The 25,578-nt window shown below is 52.2% G+C and overlaps 1 protein-coding gene and 2 non-coding genes across 3 annotated transcripts; all 3 read right to left on the bottom strand.

Annotated features, from left to right (window-relative positions):
- Nucleotides 1-313: 313 nt before the first annotated feature.
- On the bottom strand, nucleotides 314-385 carry TRNAA-UGC. The gene has a single exon. It is a non-coding gene; the product is annotated as a tRNA-Ala (tRNA).
- Nucleotides 386-4,118: 3,733 nt separating this feature from the next.
- TRNAC-ACA lies at nucleotides 4,119-4,190 on the bottom strand. Its single transcript has one exon. It is a non-coding gene; the product is annotated as a tRNA-Cys (tRNA).
- Nucleotides 4,191-19,721: 15,531 nt separating this feature from the next.
- LOC123354620 (zinc finger MYM-type protein 1-like) lies at nucleotides 19,722-24,058 on the bottom strand. Its single transcript, XM_044996736.1, has 2 exons — nucleotides 24,000-24,058; nucleotides 19,722-21,419 (listed from the first exon to the last, which is right to left on the bottom strand). Exon 2 carries the CDS (start codon nucleotides 21,399-21,401, stop codon nucleotides 19,722-19,724), a length of 1,680 nt encoding a protein of 559 aa, XP_044852671.1. The 5' UTR covers nucleotides 21,402-21,419; nucleotides 24,000-24,058.
- Nucleotides 24,059-25,578: the final 1,520 nt, after the last annotated feature.

The raw sequence follows: 25,578 nt of genomic DNA, 5'->3' as shown, positions 1-25,578 counted from the left end.
TGGAACAAGGGCTATACCAGATGAAAATATTGGGCCCAGACAAGAAATAAGTCTAGTCTTTGCTTCTCAGTCTGTGCAGATGGGAACTTCCTTTCCAGTGCTGGAGGATTCTCCCTTCTCATCCACCCTTGTCCCAAGCAGCACAGCTGGTGGGAATCTTAAATGTACAGAGGAGACTTAGGAGCAGAAACCCCCCCAGAACTTCCACGCAATTGGCACTTACCCCTCACTGAGCAGGACTGAAATTCCTGCAGGGAGACTGCTGGGCCACATCCCCTCTGGTCATGAGCAAAGCAGCAGGGTGAAAAGAATATGGAGATGCTGGGGATTGAACCCAGGACCTCATACATGCAAAACATGTGCTTTACCACTGAGCTACATCCCCAGATGGGCCAATGGTGCTATAGGTTACACTCAGAGCCCTCCTGTTTCCAGCGCACCTAGTGGCCTAAAAGCAGCATGGGAGACACATTCCCTGCTCTGAGGGCCAAACCTGCTCTCCTGGAGGCTGCTGGTTCTTAGGGGTCACTTTGCAGCAGGGCCAGATTCGATGTGTGGGGCAGAGAGAGTGGGTGCCCTGGACTCAGGGTGCAGAGATATACTCAGGCCTCTCCCCAGCATTGGGTGGGGGTGCTGCCACCCCCTGCTGGAAGGTAATGTGTCGGGGGGGGGGCACTGTGAATCACTCAACACCTGACCCTGGTGGCAGAAGTGCTGTGGGGAGCTCCAGGTGTTTCTAGGATCTGCTCTTTCCACCTGCCTGTGAAGTCCAGCTTTCCCCAGCACATTCACTGCGGTGCAATTGGGTCACTGTTTCCATGGCTGAACAGCAAAGAATCACTCCCAGTTTCCCTTCTATCTGCAGCAGGATTAGCCTGTGTCAGTGATTAATGAGGTGGATCTAGTTGTAGATTGTTATTCATTCCCCACCTTGACAATTCACACCGTCCCTTTCCCATGCAAATTCCCAGCACCTCAGTGATCCTGGTAGCAGGGGTTGGGGCCTGAGACTTTCACGGTTCTTTCCCCCTCCACCTGGAGTGAACTCAGCTTTTCCCCCATCCCAGACAATCCATGAAATAACAACAGGGGCATAAAGAAAGAGGGGAGGGAACATCTCACGGCCAGGGCTGGATGTGCCCAGGGCCCCCTGCTTGTCCATTGTTTCCATGGAATTTGGCCCCCTGCTTTGCACAAGGGACAGAGAAAGATCTTGCTGTTCCTGTGTCTGTGCAAGGAAAATTGTGCTTCCCTAGGAAAGAGAGGGGGGAAATGGCCGCATGGTGGGACAATATCCTCAGGATTAAGAGCAAAGGACTCAGGCTGAGAACTGATATAACGCCACTCATCTGAGATTTAACAAATTGTTTTCTATGGAGACACTGGGAACTTGTGACATTGATCCAGACTCTGGGGGTTTGGGCTGCTTTAACTCTTGGTAAAAACATGAGCTTGATTCCAAGAAGGGAGAGAGGAGAAGCCTGAAGCTGACTTTAGTCCCAGGCTGGGGTCTCCTGAACGGTGGGAAACATCCTTGGCTGCTACCCAGGGACAGCAGCTACTGGCGACATACCAGGGCTGGGATGAGAGGGGAATGTTACATGGACTTTATCATACAGGGCCCAGCCTGCTTCTCAGAGCCCACAGGCAAAAATCTAGAGAAGGGTGAGTCATTTCTCAGCTGCATTCTCAGGAGACGCCGGTAGCCGTCCTTGACCAGAGACCCAATAGAGCAACTACGGCAGTTCTGGGGAGAGCTCTGGCTGCCAGGGGATCCAGCTAGGAGAGGGAGTGCTGGGGGATCTGGAGGGCCAGTCCAGTAGGGCTGTCTCAGGAGTCAGAGGTGGCTTTGCCAGTGGGGAGGCGCTAGGTCAGATGTTGGTGGGGTGGGGAAGTAGGGACTACAGGATGTGAGGCTGGTTAAAATGAAACTGCACAAAAAACCTCCCCCTTTGCTCCAGCTAAAGGCCCTACTTTGGCCTCTCCCTCTTTCATAAATATCTCCATATCTACCCCGGCTCTCAGAAACCCCCTCTCTCCCATGGGTATTTTCACGGTTTCTTTGTTTTTTCATGGAGAGAGAGAGAAAAAACAAGCCTATTAATTTGAGCTACCAACACAGTTCACAGCATGAAATACACAATTTTGTGTTCAGTGAGTTGTGTTCATTTACATAACATGAAAAATATGTTTTGGGCAATGCATGAAAACCTCACTGCGTTGAACAACCCACTTGGTATAGCTAATGTACTACAGAATATTTAAAGAAGTTAAGAAAAATGTGCTTATAAATTAACGTGTTGTGCCATTTACACACGCACAAGACACAGAAGAAACTGAATTATTTGAGCTTCTAAAATTTCCATTTTCTCACAGCATTTTAGTTCTCAATATTGTTTTAATTTGCTTATTTTTTTGGAACTAGAAATGAGGAAAGAGTACACTGAAGTCAGTGGAATTACCGCAGTGAGGGATTAGTCTCATTATTTGTCACTAACAAAATCTTTGTTAACTGACTGTTGTGGAAGTAGAAAGAACTGAGAGGGATTTGTAGGGGATCTTAATGCATGACAGTATCTGTTAGCAAGAGTCAGGCTAACTGTAACCCTAATAACGCAAGATTTGTAGAAGCAAGGATTGTGTGAGTCAAGTGGAAAAGAACTGTGTGAGAAGTTGTTTTGACCTTGTGTAGATAAAATGAAATGTAGACTGGAGTCTCCTAAGTGAGAAAAACAAGATATCAGGATGACCTATGTATAAACAAAATGCAGCTGTTGCTTATTATTGTCTGTAGCAAAGGTATAAATACTTGCTGTAATTGTTTACCTGTTGAGAATCCTGTCCGGGACTGGGGCGACCCTGTGTCCTAGTGCACTCTCTCCCCGCTGTAGCTGCTAAACAGAATAAAGTATCTGACTCTGCTGTACCCAAACAAAAAGTGAGAACTGAGTTTTTCTCCGACACTCTGAATATCTCTTACCTTCCAGAACATCAAGTTCAGTAAAACTCAAACTCTGGAAAAACAGGGAATACAGAGTGATGGTACTTGCTCAGGTAACCTTAACTCTGCCCTCTAGAAGAGAATCCCTGATAGCATATGAGAACAAGGAAAGGTTTGGGGACAAATTACATCTACTTCCCAAGAGTTTGTTTCTTCTGTAATTAATTGATCCTGGCCCCATCCATTGATCCTGGCCTGGTGTCTGGCTGTGGAATTTACTATTTACTATTTTTATCCCAGCATATTTAAATGCAAAACTGCTTTACAAAAGCTCTTTTATTCTAGGTTATACAAACAGGTCACTTCCCCAGCTATTTCAAGGAGATGGAATTTTCCTGACCCACAGGGAACTTAAACTAACATGCTCAAGATCGCACATTCCTTAGGAGAAAACGAAGGGGGAGAAAACCAAAACCCACCAAACCGTTGCTGTTTCTACCCAAATGATCAATGAGACCAGAAAGGAAGACTGTGCAATTAACTGTCTGGGACTACACTGACTCTGCAGTTACTTGGATGCAGACACACCCAGCTCTACGGTTGGTAAACGTACGGAGACTCTGCTGCTGCTCATGAACTAGCAGCACATGACCTCTGAACAGCTGCCATTCGAATGCATCTGAAAGTTACACGGAACAAGGATCTGTGTTAAAGGAAGGTTGCCATTTATTAGAGCCCCAGTTGATGCCGTGTGCACAAAGAGAGGATTGAATGTGTAACAGGGAGTTTGGTAAATCTTGGCTATTTTAGTTTTGTAACAGGCTCTTGTCCACCTCCAGTAGAGTTTTCAGTCCCAATGGCAACTTACTTACCAAATGTAATACAGACTAGTCCATTCCTCCCAAGTGGATGTGGTTCTTGTTCTTCTGCACATTGTAGCCCATGGAGGCCAAGGACCTGCAAATGTGTCTTCATGTGTCTTTGTTTAGTTGATGAAAACAAACCTAGACACTTAGAGGATTGGAACTGATTTCAGCTGGGGGACATGTTTGCTAGGTTTTTATGCATTTGCACAGGAAAACATTGAGTGTGTCCATTCATTTCAGGGATCCCTATTTAGAAGAACTCTTGAGCATACTGGAAATAGAATTATTTTTATTGAAGAAAGAGGCTTGTAAGGGGGCACTGGGATTTGAACCAAGGACCATTTGATTTGTAGTCAAACACTCTAGCGTTGAGCTATATCCCCATGACATTTGCATGGGCAAGTCCGTGATCTTAAGGATTTTGAAGGAGAGGCTCTGCCTCAGAGAGCTCCTTTTCTATTCCCAGATCACAAGGGTTTAAAAAATGTGCTTTGATTAAACTTTATATACACATGTAGACAACACAGCTTGCACACCCTCCAGCATAGCTTCCCCCCACTGACATAGCTACCACCTCTCGGGGCGATGGGTTAACTGCACGGACGGGACAGCTTTCTCCCCTTAGAGCAGCTTTATTATTTATGAACAGGTGGGAAAGAACCTCCTGAATGGACAGCAACCAATGTATCAAATATTGCTGTGTCTGCATTCAACATGGGTAACTGGTCATATTGGGCTGGATTAGTAGGAGCGTTGCCAGCAGATTGAGGGCAGTGATTATTCCCCTCTAGTCAGCACTGGTGAGGCCACATCTGGAGCATTGCGTCCAGTTCCCCCCACCCCCCACAACAGAAACAAATTGGAGAGAGTCTAAGGCCTGGTCCACACTAGGACTTTAATTCGAATTTAGCAGCGTTAATTCGAATTAACCGTGCACCCGTCCACACCAGGAAGCCATTTAATTCGACCTAGAGGGCTCTTTAGTTCGAATTCGGTACTCCACCCCAACGAGGGGAGTAGCGCTAAATTCGTCATGGCTATGTCGAATTAGGCTAGGTGTGGATGCAAATCGAACTTACTAGCTCCGGGAGCTATCCCACACTGCACCACTCTGTTGACGCTCTGGACAGCAGTCCGAGCTCAGATGTTCTGATCAGCCATACAGGAAAAGCACCGGGAAAATTTGAATTCCTTTTCCTGTCTGGCCATTTTGAATCTCATTTCCTGTGTGGACGTCGTGGCGAGCTCAGCAGCACTGGCAGCGATGCAGAGCTCTCCAGCAGAGGAGTCCATGCAATCTCAGAGTAGAAAGAGGGCCCCAGCATGGACTGACCGGGAAGTCTTGGAGCTGATCGCTGTGTGGGGCGATGAGTCTGTGATTTCGGAGCTGCGCTCCAAAAAACGGAATGCAAAGACCTACGAGAAGGTCTCCAAAGCCATGGCACTCAGAGGATACAGCCGGGATGCAACGCCGTGCCGCGTGAAAATCAAGGACCTGAGACAAGGCTACCAAAAAATCAAAGCGGCAAACGGACGCTCCGGAGCCCAGCCCCAGATATGCCGCTTCTACGAGGCACTGCATGCCATTCTTGGTGGGTCTGCCACCACTGCCCCACCAGTGACCGTGGACTCTGAGGATGGGATAGTGTCGAGGGTCAGTTTCTCGGCGATGTTCGCCGATGGGGAAGATGAGGAAGGGTTTGTGGAGGACGAGGCAGGCGACAGCGGTTACAATACTGCTTTCCCCGACAGCCAGGATCTCTTCATCACCCTCACAGAGATTCCCTACCAACCCTCCCCGGCCGTTAACTCGGACTCCGAATCAGGGGAAGGATCAGTCGGTAAGTGCTATAAACATGTAAACATTTATTTCTTAACAAAACAGGAATAAAAACTATATAAAAAGAAGGTCAATGCATATAGGGATCGAACAAAAATCCTCTTGGGACAGTTCAACGAAGCTCTCTGAGAGGTACTCGAAAAGCCTCCGCAGGAGGTTCCTGGGGAGAGGTGCCTTGTTGGGTGCTCCGTGGAAGCACACTCTTCCACGCCAGGCCATCAGGAGGTATAATGGGAGCATCGCCTCGACCAGCATGGCAGCATAGGGCCCTGGTCTGTGCAGGGATTCACGCAGCATTCGCTCTCTGTTTCTCCTGGAGACCCGCCTCAGGGTGATCTCGCTCGACGACTGCTGCATCTAATTAGGGGAATTACTTTAATGTTACTATTGTGAATGCTTGACTTTTCCTTTGCATAACAATGACCGTCGTTTAACACCCACGTGGTGGAGGCTGCAGAGGAAAAGCATACAGGGATCTTTCCCGGGGACAGCCGCGAGGGGCTGGAACAGGGTCAGACTTTATGCTTTCCAGATTGCCTGCAGCAGGAGGGCACTGCTATCCATTAACTGTTAAGCAGCCCAAAGTTTACGGTTTACCAGGCCTGGCTGCTACACGGATTCTGCTGTCCTGCCCCGCTTGTCCGATCTCCAGTGCAAGACCCTAGGCAATGAAAGCGAATGCCGAAAATTCGAACTTGTCCTGAGAGCACATGAGATTAGGTGCCCTGTATGGTCTTGTTCACAGAAACTGAGTAGACTGTGTTCAGTGTTCGCAAACATGTATCTTTGGAAGGAAATCACTTCCTTTTTCCCATCACACAGCTGCGGCTCTTTCCCGAACTGCCCCGGCATCCCCCTCACAGAGGCTGGCGCAGATTAGGCGGCGAAAGAAAAAGACTCGGGACGAGATGTTCGCTGAACTGATGGCCTGCTCCAGAGCCGAGGCGGCCCAGCAGAGCCAGTGGAGGGAGACCCTCTCTCAGCAGCAGCGCTCACACAGCGAACGGGAGGACAGGTGGCGGCAGGAAGACTAGCAGGCGACTCAAACGCTGCTTGGACTAATGAGGGAGCAAACGGACACACTCCGGCGCCTTGTGGATGTTCTGCAGGACCGCAGGCAGGAGCAGAGAGCCCCCCTGAACTGTATCTGCAACTGCCCTCCCCCGCCACAAAGTCCTGTCCCCCCCTCACCCAAAATCACAAGAAGGAGGGGCGCTAGGGGCCGTGAAAACTGTCACTCCACCCCAGCAGAGCGCTCATGTACCAAACAGCTCTCATTCCCTAAAGTATGAGCATTGCTTGCCTTCCTGGCTCACCCGATCCCAAATCCCAGTTTCATCCCCCAACTGTGTAGTTGAGTATTAAAAATAGTTTGCTGTTCATTACTGTTTCCGTCATGTTTCTTTGCAGAAGACTTTGTGTGAAGGGGGGGTGGGGTTTGTTAATTGCATAGGACAGCCACCATTAACAGGGTACAGACATGGGGGCAGGATCAACAGCAGGTCACACACAGAGTGCAGTCACTAGGCACCCGGGTCAATCTGCGAGGTGTCTGCTGCCCCAGGTCAGTCTGGGAGGTGTATGTTGCCCCAGGGTCCGAGCGCCTGGCATCCACAAATGGCAAGGCAGGCTGCCCTTACCATGCCCTTCCACCCTAGCCATGAACCTCTCTGATGCCCTGAGCCCCAGCCAGAGCCATCATCCCCCCACACCTACTCACCCTTCCCACACACCCCTCACCCCTTCCTGCAAACCCACCCCTTCCTGCACACCCTCCGGTAACCGTCCTCCCCCCAGAGACCGCTGTAGGAGCAGGAGCCTGTCAGTCCTCGAGTGTAGAAGCGGTCTGTACATCACTGCACACCGTACCCACCACAGTCTGCGTCCCTGTTGGAACCCTTGAACGAGAATTTGTTAGTAAAGAAAACTTTGTTAATTAAAAATGTTCCAATAACTTTATTTTTAAACGTCTGTTGGAAGGGGGGAAACCTGGTGAATGGGGTATGTAACCGCTGAAAAAAGTGAATAGTAACTGAAACAGGGGCAGGTTCAGCTTCTCTGTAAAGAGACTGGACAGTCATAGGTTACCCTGCTCTCTGAGGAACCTAGCTTTCAAAGCCTCCCGGATGCACAGCGCTTCCCGCTGGGCTCTTCTAATCGCACGGGTGTCTGGCTGAGCGTAATCAGCAGCCATGCGATTTGCCTCAACCTCCCATCCCGCCATAAAGGTCTCCCCCTTGCTCTCACAGAGATTGTGGAGCACACAGCAAGCTGCAATAACAATGGGGATATTGGTTTCGCTGAGATCCGAGCGAGTGAGTAAGCTCCTCCATCTCCCCTTGAGACGTCCGAAAGCACACTCCACCACCATTCTGCACTTGCTCAGCCGGTAGTTGAAGAGCTCCTTGTCACTGTCCAGGGCGCCTGTATAGGGCTTCATGAGCCAGGGCATTAGCAGGTAGGCTGGGTCCCCGAGGATCACTGTAGGCATCTGCACATCCCCAACCGTTATTTTGTGGTCCGGGAAGAAAGTTCCTGCCTGGAGTCGTCTAAACAGACCAGAGTTCCTGAACACACGCGCGTCATGAACCTTGCCCGGCCACCCGACGTAGATGTTGGTAAAACGTCCCTTATGGTCCACCAGTGCTTGCAGCACCATTGAAAAGTAGCCCTTTCGGTAAATATACTGGCTGGCCTGGTGGGCTGGTCCCAGGATAGGGATATGAGTGCCATCTATAGCCCCACCGCAGTTTGGGAATCCCATCGCGGCGAAGCCATCTATGACGACCTGGACGTTTCCCAGGGTCACCACTTTTGAGAGCAGTTGCTCAACGATTGCGTGGGCTACTTGCATCACAGCAACCCCCACGGTAGATTTGCCCACGCCAAAGTGGTTCGCTACTGATCGGTAGCTGTCTGGCGTTGCAAGTTTCCAGAGGGCTATGGCCACTCGCTTCTGCACACTCAGGGCTGCTCGCATCCGGGTGTCCTGGCGCTTCAGGGCAGGGGCCAGCAAGTCACACAGTTCAAGGAAAGTGCTCTTACGCATCCTGAAGTTTCGCAGCCACTGTGATTCATCCCAGACCTGCAGCACTATGTGGTCCCACCAGTCCGTGCTTGTTTCCCGGGCCCAGAATCGCCGTCCCATAGCATGAACGTGACCCATTGCCACCATAATCTCCACGGCGCGGCGTACCGTGCTTTGTGAGAGGTCTGTGCCACTCTCACACTTCATGTCCTCACCGCGCTGTCGGAGCCTCCTCGCCCGATTTCTCAGCAGCTGACTGTGGAAGAGGTGTTCGATAAGGTGCGAGGAGTTGACAACGGCCATAAGTGCAGCGATGATCGCAGCGGGCTCCATGCTCGCAGTGCTGTGGCGTCCGCGCTGTCACTGACCAGAAAAGTGCGCGAACAGAGTTCCCGCCGGCGCTTTCAAGGAGAGAGGGCGGGAGTGACGGTTGAATGATGACAGTTACCCAAAACCACCCTCGACACATTTTTCCCCCAGAAGGCATTGGGGGCTCTACCCAGCATTCCAATGGGAAGCAGGGACTGCGGGAACTGTGGGATAGCTGCCCAGAATGCACCGCTTCCAATGTCGACGCTTGCCCCATTAGTGTGGACTCACAAAGTCGAATTAGTGTCCTTAGTGCGGATACACAAATTCGAATTCATCAGGTCGAATCCACAAATTCGACCTAAGTTAAATCGAACTACTGGGCGGGGGAGGACGGTTACAGATTCCCCTGCTGCGTGGCTCTGTGGTCTGGGACAAGGACCGCTGCATAAGTTCTGTAACCGCCCTCCCATGCCACAAAGTCACGTACCCCCCACCCACACAGAACATGGAAAACACCTCCCAGACCGACCAGGGTGCCTACTGACTGCACTGTGTGTGTGACCTGCTGTTGATCCTGCCCCCGTGTCTGTACCCTGGTAAAGGTGACTGTCCTATGCAATTAACAACCCCCTTCCCCCCCCCCTTCACAGACAGTCTTCTGTAGAAAAACTTGATGGAAATAGTAATTAACAGCAAACTACTTTTAATAATCAACTACACAGTTAGGGGATGAAACTGGGATTTGGGCTTTGGGTGAGTCAGGAAGGGAAGGACTTCTCAAAATTTAGGGTATGAGAGCTTTTGGGTACTTGAGCACTCTGCTGGGGTGCAGTGACAGTTTACACGGCCCCTGGCGCCCCTCCTTCTGGTTATTTTGGGTGAGGGGGGTATGGGACTTTGTGGCGGGGGAGGGCGGTTGCAGATACACTACAGGGGGGCTCTGTCCTCCTGCCTGCGGTCGTGCAGAACATCCACAGGGCACCGGAGCATGTCTAATTTTCCCTGGGCATTTCCTGTGTGGCTGGTCAGAACATCCAAGCTCGGACTGCTGTCCAGAGCGTCAACAGAGTGGTGCAGTGTGGGATAGCTCCCGGAGCTACTAAGGTCGATTTCCGTCCACACCTAGCCTAATTTGACATGGCCATGTCGAATTTAGCGCTACTCCCCTCGTCGGGGAGGAGTACAGAAGTCGAACTAAAGAGCCCTCTATGTCGAATTAAATAGCTTCGTGGTGTGGCCGGATGCACGGTTAATTCAAATTAACGCTGCTAAATTTGAATTAAAGTCCTAGTGTGGACCAGGCCTAAGGGAGGGCAACAAAAATGATTAGGGGGCAGGGGACTTACGAGGAGAGGCTGAGGCCAGGGCCGCCCAGAGGGGGGCAGGTGGGGCAATTTGCCCCAGGCCCTGCAGGGCCCCCAGGAGAATACAGGATTCTATCGTATTGCAACTTTTTTTTATGGAAGGGGCCCCTGAAATTGTTTTGCCCCAGGCCCCCTGAATCCTGTGGGCGGCCCCTGCCCAGACCGTGGTGCTGTCCCCCCACTCCACCCCCTTCCCTCGTTCTCCTCCCTCCGAGGCCCCACCTGTGCTCCGCCCTCACTCCCATTTGGCCACTTCCCACCCCTGCTCTTTGGCTGAGGCCTGCTGGTCGCTGGCTCCTCTCCTCCCCCAAGGCCTCCTCGCGCCTCTCCACCCCCTACCCCAAGGTCTGCCTGCTGCCCCCACCTCTCTGCCCCCTCCCCTGAGCCTCACCCTGCCCATCGCCCACACCTCTCTGAGCCCTCCCCTGAGACCTGCCCATCGCCCACACCTCTCTGAGCCCTCCCCTGAGAGCTGCCCTGCCCACACCTCTCTGCCCCCTCCCCTGAGACCCACCCTGCCCACCTCTTTCTTTGAAACATCAAGGATGGAATAAAAAGCTGAGTTTACTCCAGGGTGAGGAAAGAAAGGAGCCACCAACCCCCTGGAAAAGCTCAGTGCCCCAGAGAAAACCTGCCCCCTGCTATCGCAATCATTGATGTACTGGGGATATGACGGGAAAGGGACTGTCTGAATGATCGAGGCAGGAAATGGACAACAAGCTACAGCAATGTCATTAGCCACAAACACACTCTCCTCATGCTCCAGCCAGAAGGGAAAGGAGCAGGAATTCTTGTAGTTCAGCCATGGACACACTTACACAAGGGCACAGCAGTGTGTGTGTTGTGGAAGCTGGTCTGAGGAAACAACTGGAATTGATCACTCAGTGAGAACAGAACTAGAGTGCAGTGAAAGCTACATACCCAGCAAGTATTTGTGGCCAAGTGGTTAAGGCGATAAACTAGAAATCCTTTGGTGTCTTCCTGCGCAGGTTCAAATCCTGCCAACTACGGAGGAAGTTGTGGTTCTTTAGTCTCAGTGGAGCTGGGTCTTGTCTCACTCTTAAGCTATGTCTGCATGAAAAAGTAACATGGCTTTAGTTAAACAGTTTTAATTAAACAGCTGTTGTATGTCCACCCTATACCCCTGTGTCACCAGAGCACATCCATGCTAGCATCTCTTGGATGGCCACAGAGAGCAGTGCATTGTGGGTAGCTATCCCACTGTGCAGCTGGCTGCAGGGTGCTTTGGGAAGGGTTTGCAATGCCTCACGGGCTGGTACAGCATCACATGATGCAGATTTCTATCCCATTGGTCCATGGGCATTCTACTAGATTGCCAGCTGCTTTTCAACTGCAATGTGTTTGGTGGGGAGAGAGACAGTGTGTGCATTGCGGAAGAGTGAGTGTGTCGGCACAATGTCTCTAAGTTCAGACAGCTGCTGGAAGCAACCAGTCCTGAGGCAGGGGACAGCCCCGACATCAGCCCCTTTCTCTCACTGGCTCAGCACCGCACTCTCTGTCACACACGCACACACACACTGCTGCCTGCTTAGCTCGGTGTCAGGGGTGCTGGAACAGGGGGGTTATAGGGCCATGGCCCCACCACTCTTTACTGGCTGTTAGGACAAATGATGGGGGGTGGGGCGGGTGCAGTCTTGGGGAAGAGGCGTCTGTGGGTGTGGCCTCGGGGGGAGAGGTGCTGTGAGTGGGGGTCCTTAGGGAAGGGGTGTCATGGGGGTGCCACAGTTCGGACAATGGTGCCCCCCCACTGTAAGGAAGCTTCTGCCGCCCCTGCTCTGTGTTGGCAGAGCGGGAGAGAGCAGCACCCACGGCAGTGATTTGCTCCCTGGGGCTCCGGCAGGGGGGCTCGGGAGGTGATTTAAAGGGCCAGGGGCTCCGGCCACTACAGGGAGCCCTGGGCCCTTTAAATCACCAGCCTGGGGAAGCCGGGCCGGGCTGGCACAGCATACCGGCTCTTGCCGGTACCCCATACCGGAACATACCGGCTTACTTTCACCTCCGGAAGGTCCTCACATGGATCAATAACTGGTTAAAAGACAAGAAACAAAGGGTAGGAATAAATGGTCAGTTTTCAGGATGGAAAACAGTGGTGTCTGTATTGGGACCAGTACTAGTCAACATATTCATAAACAACCTGCTAAACAGTGAGCTGACAAAATTTGCAGATGATCCAAAACTACCGGCTTGCTGCCTAGAACGAACGCTCCTTGAATGGGGTGATCCACAGGGAATCATAGAATCATAGAACTTAAGATCAGAAGGGACCATTATGATCATCTAGTCTGACCTCCTGCAAGATGCAGGCCACAAAAGCTGACCCACCCACTCCTGAAATAATTCTCTCCCTTGACTCAGCTGTTGAAGTCCCCAAATCCTGATTTAAAGACTTCAAGTAGCAGATAATCCTCCAGCAAGCGACCCCTGCCCCATGCTGCGGAGGAAGGCGAAAAACCTCCAGGGTCTCTGCCAATCTACCCTGGAGGAAAATTCCTTCCCGCCCCCCAAATATGGCAATCAGCTGAACCCCGAGCATGCGGGCAAGACTCTCCAGCCAGACACTCAGGAAAAAGACTTTCAATATCCCAACATTGACCCTCGGTACTAATTACCAGTGGTTGCACATTATTGACCTATTGACTAAATCACGTTCTCCTATCAAACCATTCCCTCCATAAACTTATCAAGCTTAATCTTAAAGCCAGAGAGGTCCTTCGCCCCCACTGTTTCCCTTGGTAGGCTGTTCCAGAATTTCACTCCCCTGATGGTTAGAAACCTTCGTCTAATTTCAAGCCTAAACATCCTGACTGCCAATTTATATCCATTTGTTCTTGAGGGAGTAGCTCAAACCTCCAACGTGCCTGGCCAGGGGCAGGACATTGGCCCAGCAAGGGAGGGGTGTGGCAGTGACATCACAAAGGCCTTTTGCAGGACCTCAGACTATTGGCCAAAGGTGGTGGGGGGGAGGTGGTGACCTCACAGAGAGATGCTGACATCAGGCAGGCATGAGAGGGGTGAGGGGCCAGGGACACCTCAGAGACCCCTGTGGCTTTGCTTCAGCAAGTCACCTTCTCCAGGTCTCTCTTTGAGGACGGAGAGAGTATTCGGGTTCATGGACATGAGTGCCAGGAGGAACCTCTTTCGAGTTTTCTCCTTCCCTTTTAGTGATTTTACTAGAAAACAGCCACCCCTGTTTAGAAGGTAAGAGCCTCCTCGAGGTTTGAAACCTGTTCAGTCTGATCCATCAGGTGACAGTTGAATTCTAGGCATGGAAAACACGAGCTTAAGGAGGCAGAATTTTATTCTGCAACTGGGATTTTGTCCCTCAGAATCACTGGGGACATTAGGGTTTGTCCTTTTTGTTTCACCTTTTCCTCCATCCACCCCTCTCTCCTTTCTCTTTGTCTCTTGCTTCTTTTGTCCTTTCACCAGTTCCCCTCCCAACACCAGGAGAGGGTGTGTGTGTGTGTGGCAGGGGAGTTCTCGGCAGCTCCCACTGTGGGAGGTCCACCAAAAATATTGGGATGAAATAGTGCTCGGGCAGTGATCCCCAACAGTGACCTGGACCATCCTTTGGGCTCTCTGGTGAGAACCCTCAGCCTCCCATCCTCAGTCTCTACCCTGATTGGCTGAGCAGCGGGTTATTGACAGGGAGGAGACTCAGGTCCTTGTTGTTCTCTTTTAAGACCAAGTAAATAAGTCAGAACCAGTCATATGTTTGATTAATTTTGCTGCTTCTCTGCATTAATTGTCTCTGAGCAGTTCATGATTCTCTCTAACATTGCAGTTCTCCTCAAATACTTGCTGAAACTGTGCACTGCTGTTGGTCTGGAGCTCATGTGAGAGCACTTTATTCAGGTCATTCAATGTGTGAAATTCAAGATCTGATGGTTAATTTCAAAATCAAGAAAAGGGAAGGAGAAAACTCGAAAGAGGTTCCTCCTGGCGCTCACGTCCGTGAACCCGAATACTCTCTCAGTCCTCAATGAGAGACCTGGAGAAGGAGACTTGCTGAAGCAAAGCCACAGGGGTTTCTGAGGTTTCCCTGGCCCCTTGCCCCTGTCCTGCCTGGCTGATGTCAGCATCTCTCTGTGAGGTCACCACCTCCCCACCACCTTTGACCAATAGTCTGGCTCCGCTTGCTGCAGCTCTTCTCCCCGCACAGATCTGCTCCCTGGGCAGCTTCTACGGCTCGTGCTGCTGCGGCTCGGCTCCCAGCACAGATCTGCTCTGGTTCTCCCCGGCTGGTGCAGCTCTGCTCCCCGGCTCTTCTCGGGCTCCTGCTCTCTCCTTAGCTCTGCCCCACTCTGGCCCAGGCAGTTCCAGCTCCCACGGAGGATGGGACCCCCTGGCCTGGTGACTCCCTCATTACACTGCCTGGCCTGTCAGTGCGGCTAACTTGGAGCTTTGGCCTCTCCCCATTGCCCCTGGGGACTGTCAGTCTCAGGGTCCTGATTTCCCATTGGCCCTTCCCCCTTCTATTGGGACTGGGAACTAGCCAACCAAAAACCCAACTAAGTTTTAGTAAGGGGCCAACAGCTCCTTACACGTGCCAGCCCTGTGAGAGTCACCAATGTCCAGAAACAGCAGCATGAGCTGGTCCCATGGTGTAACAGGTGGCACTCAGGACTCTGACTCCTGCAATCTGAGTTCAAATCTTAGTGGGACCTTGTGTTGGCTTGTGGTAAAGCCCTGGAGCTTCCAGTGCTCAACTTCCCTGTCTCCAGTTGTGCAAGAGCAAATCTTTCCCCTTCTGCTGGGTGACTTGCCCACTAGGGTTGAGGCTCTAAAACTTGCTTCCCTGGTTGCTGATTCCCGTGGTTTGACCAGATGCTTGGGATTCTCACAGCTTCACCTGATGCCCAGAAGTTTGGCCATTTTACTTGCAGCCGCATGTTACCTCTTGTCCACATGGCACTTGAAGGAAGGCATGTCAGGGCTAGGCAGGAGGGAGGCAGAGTCCCAGGCTGGAGCCCAGCACCTCTCCTCCTTTGGGCACCTAGAGCAGAGGCGGCTGGTGCTGACAGCTCCAAGGGAAGGCTTAAAAGCTACAGAGCAACCGAGGTCAGGGCCAGAGGAGGGGAGAACCAGCAGACGGCCACAAAGACACCCGGCCAGCCTGCTCCCTGCCATGCCAACCCCCCACTGAAGACGTGCTTAATCCACTTGCTGATCAGAAGGAAAACCTGTCAAAATCTGTGTGCGAGGAGAACACACTTGGCTTGGAAGGAGCGAGGAAAAAGAGCGAGTGAAAAAAATAACCAGCGAGAGAGCGAAAAGAACGTGAAAGGCAGAGAAAGAAATAAAGGGAGAGAAAAAAACATTAGAAAAAGAAGGAAAGAAAGGAAGAGCGTGAAAGGTAGAGGGGAAAAACGAAAGCAAGAACATACAAGCTAGAGAAGGAAAGGAATGAAAAAGAACGAATGAACCACAAGCGCTAGTTGAAGCTGGAATGGGAGAGTCAGAGAAAGGACAGACTGACCCGTTAAGTAAGGTTGCACCCCAGATTCTCCATGTTGGGGGCACAGGCCTCCCATTTCCATCCTGGCCCTGCTTGGGGGGACCATCCATAGGTGCCTACTGGCACCTCCATGCTCCAAGGAGGGGACAAGCCCCCTCATACCCTCCCCTCGGGACACGGGCTCTCCCCAATCCCGACCCTCTTCCCACATGCTCCTGGGAATGGGGGAAGGTGGGGAGAAGGCGTGTGCTGAGCAGCACCGTGGGTGTCTCTCTCTGGGGCGAAGGAAGAGGATATTTTTTGTACCAGAAGGAAAGAGCAGGGGGTGGGGGCGTTTGTGGAGCCGGGGCTCACACCAGAGAGAGGAACTGAACGCAGCCCAGTGTGAGCCCAGTGCCAGTTGGAGCCAAGACGCCCATACCTGGAGGACCATCTCCAGAACCTACCTTGATGGTGCCGTCCATCACCGCTCCCACATGGAGCTCCCCACCTAGACATCCCTGGACGATGTGAGGTGATGCATTGGCAAAGGGGGTGGTTTGAGCAGGGTTCTGTGTGTGTGTGTGTATCTAATTTTGGGAAGTGAAATCACAAACTGCTGGGGCTGGTTTCCTATTGGTGTGACCGATTTTTGCAAAATTAGTGCCCATCTTCTTTTGGCACTAGGGCTTTCTGCGCTGCCGTTGACAAGGGCAGCGGCACAAGGGGCTCAGGGCAGAGAATCAGGGAGCCGGGGGACGGGGGGAGAAAGGGTGCACGGGGGGTGTGTGTGTCACAAGGATAAGAATCACATTTAGCCCTTGCACGGCAATGGTGGTGCACTCACGCACTGCCACAGCTTCTAGTACCATGATTATTTATCTGTACAACAGCAGCACCGACAGAGACCGGGGCAGAATCAAGGCCCCCGTTGTGCCGGAGGCTGCACAGACACAGAGACAATCCCTGCCCCAGCTGAGATCAGGCCCCATTGGGCCAGGCACCGCCCAGACACAGCGAGAGACAGGCCATGCCCCAGAGAGTTTACAGGCTCCACACCCAAAAAGTGGGAGGAGAAACAGACTCAGTGTCACACAGCAGCACTGAGAGTAGAACCCAGGAGTCCTGGCTCCTCCTGCTCTAACCACTAGACCCCCCTCTGCTCCCAGAGTTGGGGACAGAACCCAGGAGTCCTGGCTCCCCAAAAGGGCGGGAGTGGGGTCTAGTGGTTAGAGGAAAGGAAGATGGGTGTCAGGACTCCTGGGTTCCAGTCCCAGCGCTGGGGTTAGAGTGGAGTCTCGTACATTAGCACAGGTGGGGCTGGGAGCCAGGACTCCTGGGTTCTTCCCATCTCCCCCTGAACCACCTTGCACAGCAGGAGGGAGCTGGGCAGGAAGTGGTGATGGGGTGAAAACTACCAAGAAATGCAAATCCTGGAAGGAGCCTGTGCCAGGAACCAGGTGGTACAGAAACCACGGCCCCGATCCCATCTCTAACCCCCCCTTGGCTGGCACTGGATCATGCCCCCTGTGCCCCCCAATCCACCCCCTGTGAGCCCTGGGGGGCAGGGAATAGCCATGGTGCTGGGCCCCCATCCAATTGAAGTATTCAGTGTCGCAGTGACCCAAGGTGTGTGCACAGAATGGGGATGGAGTGTGTGTGTGTGGGTGGATGGATGGATTTCTGCATGTGTTTGTGTGGTTTTCTGTAAGGGTTTTGTGGGGGGGGGGGCGTGTTATTACAGCTGTGGGGGTTGTGTTTGTGGCTGTGCAAGTGTGTGTGTTCATGTGGCTGGATTTGTGCATGTGTTTGCATCTGTTAGCAGTTGTGTTGATGTTGGCTGGATTTGTGCGGGTGTTTGTGTATATTAGCAAGTGTGTGTGTGTGTGTGGCTGGATTCATGCATGTGTTTGTGTATGTTTGCAATTGTGTGTGTGTGTGTGTGTGTGTGCTCTGCTGCCCTCTTTCTGCGCAACAACTGTTTCTCTGTATGTCACAGCCCCCATACCGTCGACCCCAGTGGTGATTTCCCCATCTTACAAGGGCTGGCTGGCCTGACACTTCTCCCCTCTGCGGAGTGTGGCGGGGGCTGCAGCTCACCCCCTGTGGGGCAGGAGGGCCCAGGTGTGGGGCACTGGGCTCCGATGCACCTGGAGAGCAGCTCAGGTGAGGCAGGGCAGGGCATGTGGTGTCTGTTCTGCGTTGCCTGGTGCTGGGCCATTGCACAATCCCCAGCCACGCCGCAGAGCGCACCCCGGGAGGGGGCAGGGGGCCAAGCAGATGATCCAGCACGAGGGGGAGAGGATGTGTGGTTGGGGGGAGGAAAAGCCTTGGGCTGCACTGGGGGAGTGCAGAGCAGGGGTGACACCCCAGAAACCTGCAGCAAAGGGATGGACAGGTGAGTGGGTGGATAGAAGAGGCAGCGGGACTAAAATCTAAAAGGGGAGTGTGGGGTCTGGTCGTCAGAGCGGGGGGAGGGGGCGGGTTTGGTGGTCAGAATTCCTGGGTTCTATCTCCAGCCCTGGGAGGGGAGTGGGGTCCAGTGGTTAGAGTGTGTGTCAGGGGGAGAGCCAGGACTCCTGGGTTCTCTCCCTGGCTCTGATCCTCTTGTGCAATCCCTCGGCAGTTACCCAACTCATCAGCGTGTGGGAGAGAGGGGCTGGGGCTGGGTTGTGACACAGCCCAGAGTCCCGTACTGCCCCTTTGTTACCCAACCGGGGCAGGGTGGGGGATGGCCTGGGAGACCCGCTAAGAAAGGCGCTTCTGGTGGGTTTGTGTGTGGGTCACGCTGCCCCCTGCTGGATAGACCCCTCTAGGTCAGAACCAGTCTCAGCCCGGGTCAGACCCTGGGAGCCCAGCCCCCTCGGTCGCCATTGCCATGTCTATTGGTCTCCTGGAAAGGTCCATTCTCATGGGTAGCTGTCCAGTGGCAATGAGTTCCACAGGCCTCGGCACAGGCTGTGTGGGGCAGGAGGTCCTTGTGTTGGGAGCAGTGGGAGTGAACTGTGTGCGGTTGTGTCTCTGAGCACAATTGCGAATATTCTGGTGTGTGTGTGTGATTGTGAGTGTGGCTGGGGGTGTGATTGTTTCTCTCTTTGGGGGGCTGGGCTAGCATGCCCCTCTGGGTGTGTTGTGTGTGAGTGTTCTTGAGACTGAGAGTCCCTGTGTGCGTCAATGTGTATGTGTGTGTCACTTGCTGCAGGATACAAAATCCTGCAAAGCCACCACACACACATACACACTCACACACAGAGCGGGGCTCAGCACTACCAGCAGGGGGCAGCAGGGACACACATGTCTCTCCTGGGCCAGCTTGGACAATTTCCCATCACGACCCGGCACAGTGCTGGTGCCCCCACACGGGGGTGGGCAGTGACCGGGCGGTGGGGGAGCAGATGTGCTGGATTCAGAAGGAAGCACTTTGGGAAAATCAGTCACGGCCCTTAGCAGAGCTGGGACACAGACCCAGTGACCCCTGCACCACCCTGGGAGGGGAGTGGGGTCGAGTGGTCAGAGCAGGAGGGGGCTGGGCACCAGGACCCCTGGGTTCTATCCCTGGCCCAGGGAGTGGAGGGGGCCTAGAGCAGGGGGACTGGGAGTCAGGACTCCTGGGCATAGGCGGCAGGTTTGTATAATTTTTGGTGGGGCCCAGAATGGGTGTAATCTCCCTCTTCCCCCCCCCCCCGCCCTGTAAGATGATATATATATTTTATTAAATAGTGTAAAAATGGATTGGAAGCCATAAGCGTTTATTGCATAATATCACTATAATAAAAAATTATTTAACTAAGAATATCAGTAATTAATACTCTTTTGAATATGGAAACGACCATACACTGTTTATTCAATAATCCTCAAAACAAATACTTTCTAAAATTGCAACAAATATAGCCCCTTCTTTTGTGATGTGCTTTAGGAGGCAGCAAACACTTTTTGTCGTTGTTTGGTTCTTGAAATGAAGTCATCCAGGAGACTTGCAATGTCCAATTCAGAGGTAAAGTTTTTATGAACGTGCAGAAATGTCAAGTGATTTAGACGTTCTTGGCTCATTGTTGTTCGCAAATAATTTTTCAGTCGGCGCAAGCAACTGAATGATCGCTCAGCGGTGCAGGTTGTAGTCGGAATTGTGTAGAATAATTTCAGGAGAATTGTAACTTCTGACAACAGGTCACTTAAGCCTTCATTTTGTTTTAGAAATTGCTTCACTTCACTCACTGAAGTGAGCTGGCAATTTCTCAATCTGCAAATATCACTCAACATTTCTAAATGAAGAAATAGTTTCTCCATGTTGATGTCACCATGGAATGCTTCACTTATTTGGACAATGTCCTGTTTTGAGCCATTTGCTGCCTCAGTTATAAGCTTCTCCAATTTTACTGCGAATGTAAAGCTTTCTGTTGAAAACCTCTGTTCAATTGGTCGTAAAGAAGGTTCTCCTTCACTCTGAAACTCTCTGAATGCTGCCATACGTTTTGGTGACTCCCTGAAGGCATTGATGAGATCTTTCACCATAAAAAACATATAACGACACTCTTGAATATTATGCAGGGCATCCTGCGTGGCAAGGTTAAGAGAATGTGCAGCACAATGCACAAATTCTGCTCTCGGCTCTCGTTCCTTCACTCTGGCTTGGACCCCAGTAAATTTGCCAGACACATTACTGGCTCCGTCGTAACACTGCCCCCGGCAATCAGAAAAGGGCAAATCACACCTGAGAAGTGTATCTTCCACAATTTTGAAAAGAGAAGCAGCATCCATTGTGTCAGTTTGGTAAAACCCAATAAACTCCTCATAAATCTCCCAGTCTTCACTAGAAAAGAACCTTAAAGAAAAACTTACTTGTTCTTTTCTTGACAAATCGGTAGTCTCATCCATTACAATGGCATAAAACTTAGAAGCCTTTATCTTTTGCACAATTTTTCTTAGCGCCGTCATTGCCATCATTTCGATTATTTCATTAATAACCTCATGTGATATCCACTTGTATTTTGTGCGATTGAGCCACTGTCTCAGTTCCTCAGAATCTGTACTGCGTAGCAACAAGAGCTGCATCAAATTTGAATCACTGTCATTATGTCCACGTAGTGCTATTCCTTGTTGAGCTAGGTACTGAACACTGGTAAAAATGTTGTGCAGTGCAATCCTAGCTGACTGCGATTCTTTTCTGTAACTGGCTGACACTAGTGCAGAAACATTTACCTGTGATTGCAGAGCAGCATATTTCATTACTGCTTCCTTGTGACAGGAGGATTTTTCGTGTGATGTAAAACCACGCAATGCATGTTTCCAATTTTGAAATCCAGATGAAATAAATGTTGGTTCAGCCTTCGTAGAAAATATTAAGATCTTCTTTTCAGAACAGTTTTTGCAGACTGAGCAAAAAGCTCTGTTTAATTTGATATTGTACTCCAACCACTTAAATCTTGATAGCCAAGATTGCTGAAAACTCCTTTTCTTATCATCTTGTGGATTTGCCACTTCTTTCTTTTGTATAACTTCAGTTTCAAAGCTGGGTGTTGAACTCAGGCCATCACTTGATGAATTACCCTTTTCTTCTTTTTCTCTGGGTAACTTTATTAAGAATTTATCCATTGTTGATCATTAATGGTCCTACAAATCAAGAATTTGTTGTTGGGATAAAATGAAGCTACAACACGTCGGTGCCACAAGATTACAAGGGTCAATTAAAAGTGGAAAGTCAGAAGCAGCACTTGCCTGCTTCAATATATTATACTTTGTTGTACCTGTTGTGATGAAGTGGGAATGTTCTTAATGTTTTCTCTGAATACTGTGTGAGTGCCTCAGTTTCCCCTGCAAGGTGTCAACTGAAGGTGTTGGGATAAAGAAATCAGGTGGCCTCCTGGTCTGGAAGAGACACAAAGGCCAGAGGAGGGGCTAGAGGGACTGTCAGTTTGGAGCTGGCTGGGGAAAGAGAGAGGCACCCAGAACTTGGGGCTGGGGAACCCAGCCCCAGAAGTGGATCTGACTGAGGGGTCCTGTTTTCTGTACCTACAAGCTCTGTTTTAGACTGTGTTCCTGTCATCTAATAAGCCTCCTGTATTACCAACTGACTGAGAGTCACGTCTGACTGTGGAGTTGGGGTGCAGGACCCTCTAGCTTACCTAGGAGCCCCACCTGTGTGGACAGCGCATGCTGAATGCTCCGAGGTCAGACCCAGGAAGGTGTAAGTTTCTTGCCCTGGAGACAGTATGCTCAGAGAGAGGAGGCTCCCCCAGAGTCCTGACTGTCTTTGTATGGAGTAGTTCTAGAGCAGGGGTCACCAACCTTTCAGCAGTGGTGTGCTGAGTTTTCATGCATACGCTTTAATTTAAGGTTTCATGTGCCAGTAATCATAGATTATTAGGGTTCGAAGGGATCTCAGGAGGTTATCTAGTCCAATCCCCTGCTTATGGCAGGACCAATCCCCCAATGGCCCCCTCAAGGATTGAACTCACAACCCTCCGTTTAGCAGGCTAATGATCAAACCACTAAACTACGACCCCAACCCTCCCCCCAATACATTTGACTGTTTTTAGAAGGTATCTCTATAAGTCTATAATATATAACAACTACTGTTGTATGTAAAGTAAACAAGGCTTTCAAAATGTTTCAGAAGCTATATTTAAAATTAAATTAAAATGCAGATCTTATTAGTTTACTGTGATCCTTGCCTTTGCTTTTCCTTGTTGAGTTTTCCAATGTCTGGTGGCACCTATTTAGATACTTTAAGTTGCACACAGGCTTCTGAGTTATAATTTGATAACTGGCTGGCAGGAGGTCAGAGGCTGGAACCCCAGATTGGCAGCTGCGGTGAGTGGAGTTGGTGGCTGGTAGGGCTGAGCAGGGCAGGGGGCCTGCGCTGAAACTCCAACTGGAAGCAAGGTGAGTGGGGTTGCGGGAACTCTGGCTAGTAAGGGCCAGCAGAGGGAACCCCAGAACGAGGTTGGGCTGAGCAGCTCAGCCTGCACCACATGCCATGAAAAATCAGCTTGCAGCCAACCCCTGTTCTAGAGCATCCCAGCATCCTCTTCTACACCATGCGCTTCCCGAAAGTCTGCACAGGGCACTGACTCTCCCTCCTCTCTGGCCTTTGTCTTTTTTCCAGGCATTAGGAGGCCACCTGATCTCTTTGTTCTCCAACACCTTCAGTTGGCACCTTGCAGGAGAGTGGCCCAGGCCATCAGTTGCCTGGAGGCAGGGTTGCAGCCCTTCTCTGTGCAGACACCATCACACTGGCCCTCTAGGGCTTTACAACAATCACACCCCTTTATCCCACCATCTAGAGCCTTAAGAAATACATTGGGGAAACCGAGGCACACAGACAGTATTCAGAGAAAACACCTGTATACGACCAGTTACATAATTTGAAGGGTGTAAAATAATCAAATATTGTGCTAAATACAATGATACTCCAAACTGACCACCAAATTTAAGTTGCATGTTTTTCCCCTCAGGTGAGGGTTCTGGGGTGGGGCTGGGGATGAGGGGTTCACAGTGCAGGAGCATGCTCGGTGCTGGGGGTGCAGGCTTTGGGGTGAGGCAGGGCTGAGGATGAGGAACTTGGGGTGCAGACAGGCTGCCCCAGGGCTAGGGCCAGAGAGGACTCCCCATCACCACCACCACTGGCAGCAGCAAGCTCCAGGGGAGGGACCCCTCCTCTCCCCCCTGCCCCCCACAGCACACTCACTCTGCACCACAGCCACTGCACATGTTCCTAGGCCCCCTCTCAGGTCCAGAAAGCTCACTCACCTCCCCTGTGATGGGTACTAGGGGGTGGGGGTTGCCATCACAGGTAGCCTTCCATGTTGCTGCCCCTCACCATAACTTCACTGTGGATGGGGCTGCCCCTTGCCCAGCATGGGGCAGAAGTGGGGTCTGTACGGTGATGGCTATGGGGCAGGGGAGCAGGGTGTCATAAAATTCACCTAAGCCCAGCTGCTCAGGTAGGTCTATGAATCCCCCTCCCCCATCTGCCCTGTGGTGGGTGGATGCTGGAGGGGAGGGGCACTGCCTTCACATATGGCTTCCTGCCTCCCTGACCCCTGCTGCAGCCTGCAGCCCCTCACCGTAGCTTCAGTGGGGGGGGGGGGGGGGACGAACGGTGGGAGGGGATGGTGGCATGGGGCTGCCCCTTCCCCAGCGTTGGGCAGGAGTGGGGGGTGGGGGGGAATCATAGGGTCAAACACTCACGGAAGCCCAGGACCTGCTCAGGTGGGTGAGGTCAGTCTCCGAGTCCTGGCCGGAAGTGCCCTTTGCATCTCCTGCAGGTAGGGGGGGAGGGGAGGGGAGGGCTGCCAAGCATGGCACAGCCCCCTCCCCTCCCCCGGCCAGTGCTCCAGCAAGCAACAGCAGCAGAGGCAACAGGCAAGGCAAGGGAGAGAGACATGCCTGCGTTTAAGCCTCCAGCCTCCAGGGTGGGGCAGAGGAGAGGGCTGCCACCAGCACGGCGGGCCCCCCTCCCCTCCCCTCCCCCTCACTCGGAGATGGTACAGTCAGCAGCAGCTTGCACTCACTGCTGACTGCTGACCGGCAAGGAAGAGACTGAGACAGGCAGACGCAGCTGCCTGCGTTCAGGCAGTTAAGCTCTCTGGGGCCCGGCGGGGAGGGGAGGGGGGAAGCTCTCCAGCCCTGGCGGCGGCGGCGGCGGACATTGGTGGGGCAGAGCCCCTGCTTGGGATTTATTCATGGGGCTAAAGCCCCAGAGCCCCATGTAAGTCAGCGCCCATGCTCCTGGGTTCCATAGGGGAGACTGTTTTTTCCTGGGCTCCCCTCCCTAGAGATCCCAGCCCAGCCCCCTAGTGGAGAGTGAGTGGGAGCAGGGGAAGTTGCTCCCCCACATGATTCAACTCCCCCATCCCCCATAGGCTGTGACATCATGGACATCCCCCTCCCCAAGACAGACAGTAGAAGCCCCGCCCACTAGAGAAGTGGGGATCTAGTTGCACTGACAACACGCCCACTCATGATTGCAAATAAACCCCACCGAGCCCCCTGCTAGGACAGGATCTCCTGCTCCCACTGCTTTCATTATCACCAGGAGCTGCTCCCCGCCAGTCACCACACCCCATTCACACGCCTTTGGTCACTATGTAGCTCAGTGGCAACCACTGCCCCAAAGTGACTCCGGTGCAGGCACTCACAGCACGAACTCCCCACACCGGATTCTGGCCACACGCAGAGAATTCTCTCCGCCGGGCTCCTTCGGTTCCTCTCGCTGCTGTCCGTCCTGCCGCCAGACACTGCTCATCTGCATAACCCCGCCCATGGACACGTGACACCTTCTGTCGTTTAGGTCTCGAGTGAATGAGTCGCCTGCAGAGAGTGAACACGTCAGCGCACGTCACAACCCCAGCGCACGTCACAGCCGCCGGGCGGGGATTGTCTGTGAGCCCCGCGCTGGGGGCGGGGCTTCAGGGAGAGACCCAGCCCCATAGACAGCCTGGGGCAGGGAGCTATTGGGGGAAGGGATGAGGGGATGGGGGGAGAAGGGGGATTGGCAGAGACCCAGCCTGGGGTGCAGGAGAAATGGGGTGGGGTGGAGGGAGACATGTCGGGTGGGGGTGGGGTGTGTGAAATGTTGGTCCAGGGAAACTTAGTCACTCCCAGGACATCGTGTGCATGGGAGAGCACAGGGGCAGGGAGAGAGCCCCAGCCTCAGCCCCACAGAGCCCCAGAGGGATATTGGGGGCAGGGGAGGGGATGGAGGGAGGAGAGACCCATCTCCATAGACCCCCAGAGGCAGGAAATGAGGGGAGGAGCTTGGAGGGAG

Source organism: Mauremys mutica, chromosome 22 (assembly GCF_020497125.1).
Source record: "Mauremys mutica isolate MM-2020 ecotype Southern chromosome 22, ASM2049712v1, whole genome shotgun sequence".
Classification (NCBI taxonomy): Eukaryota; Metazoa; Chordata; order Testudines; family Geoemydidae; genus Mauremys; species Mauremys mutica.
The sequence above is the reverse complement of the archived record's forward strand: the minus strand, read 5'-3'. Positions and strand labels throughout refer to the sequence as shown.

Bases quoted from the DNA above. Each gene is read 5' to 3' on its own strand.
- LOC123354620 (XM_044996736.1), bottom strand. From the start codon at position 21,401: ATGGATAAATTCTTAATAAAGTTACCCAGAGAAAAAGAAGAAAAGGGT.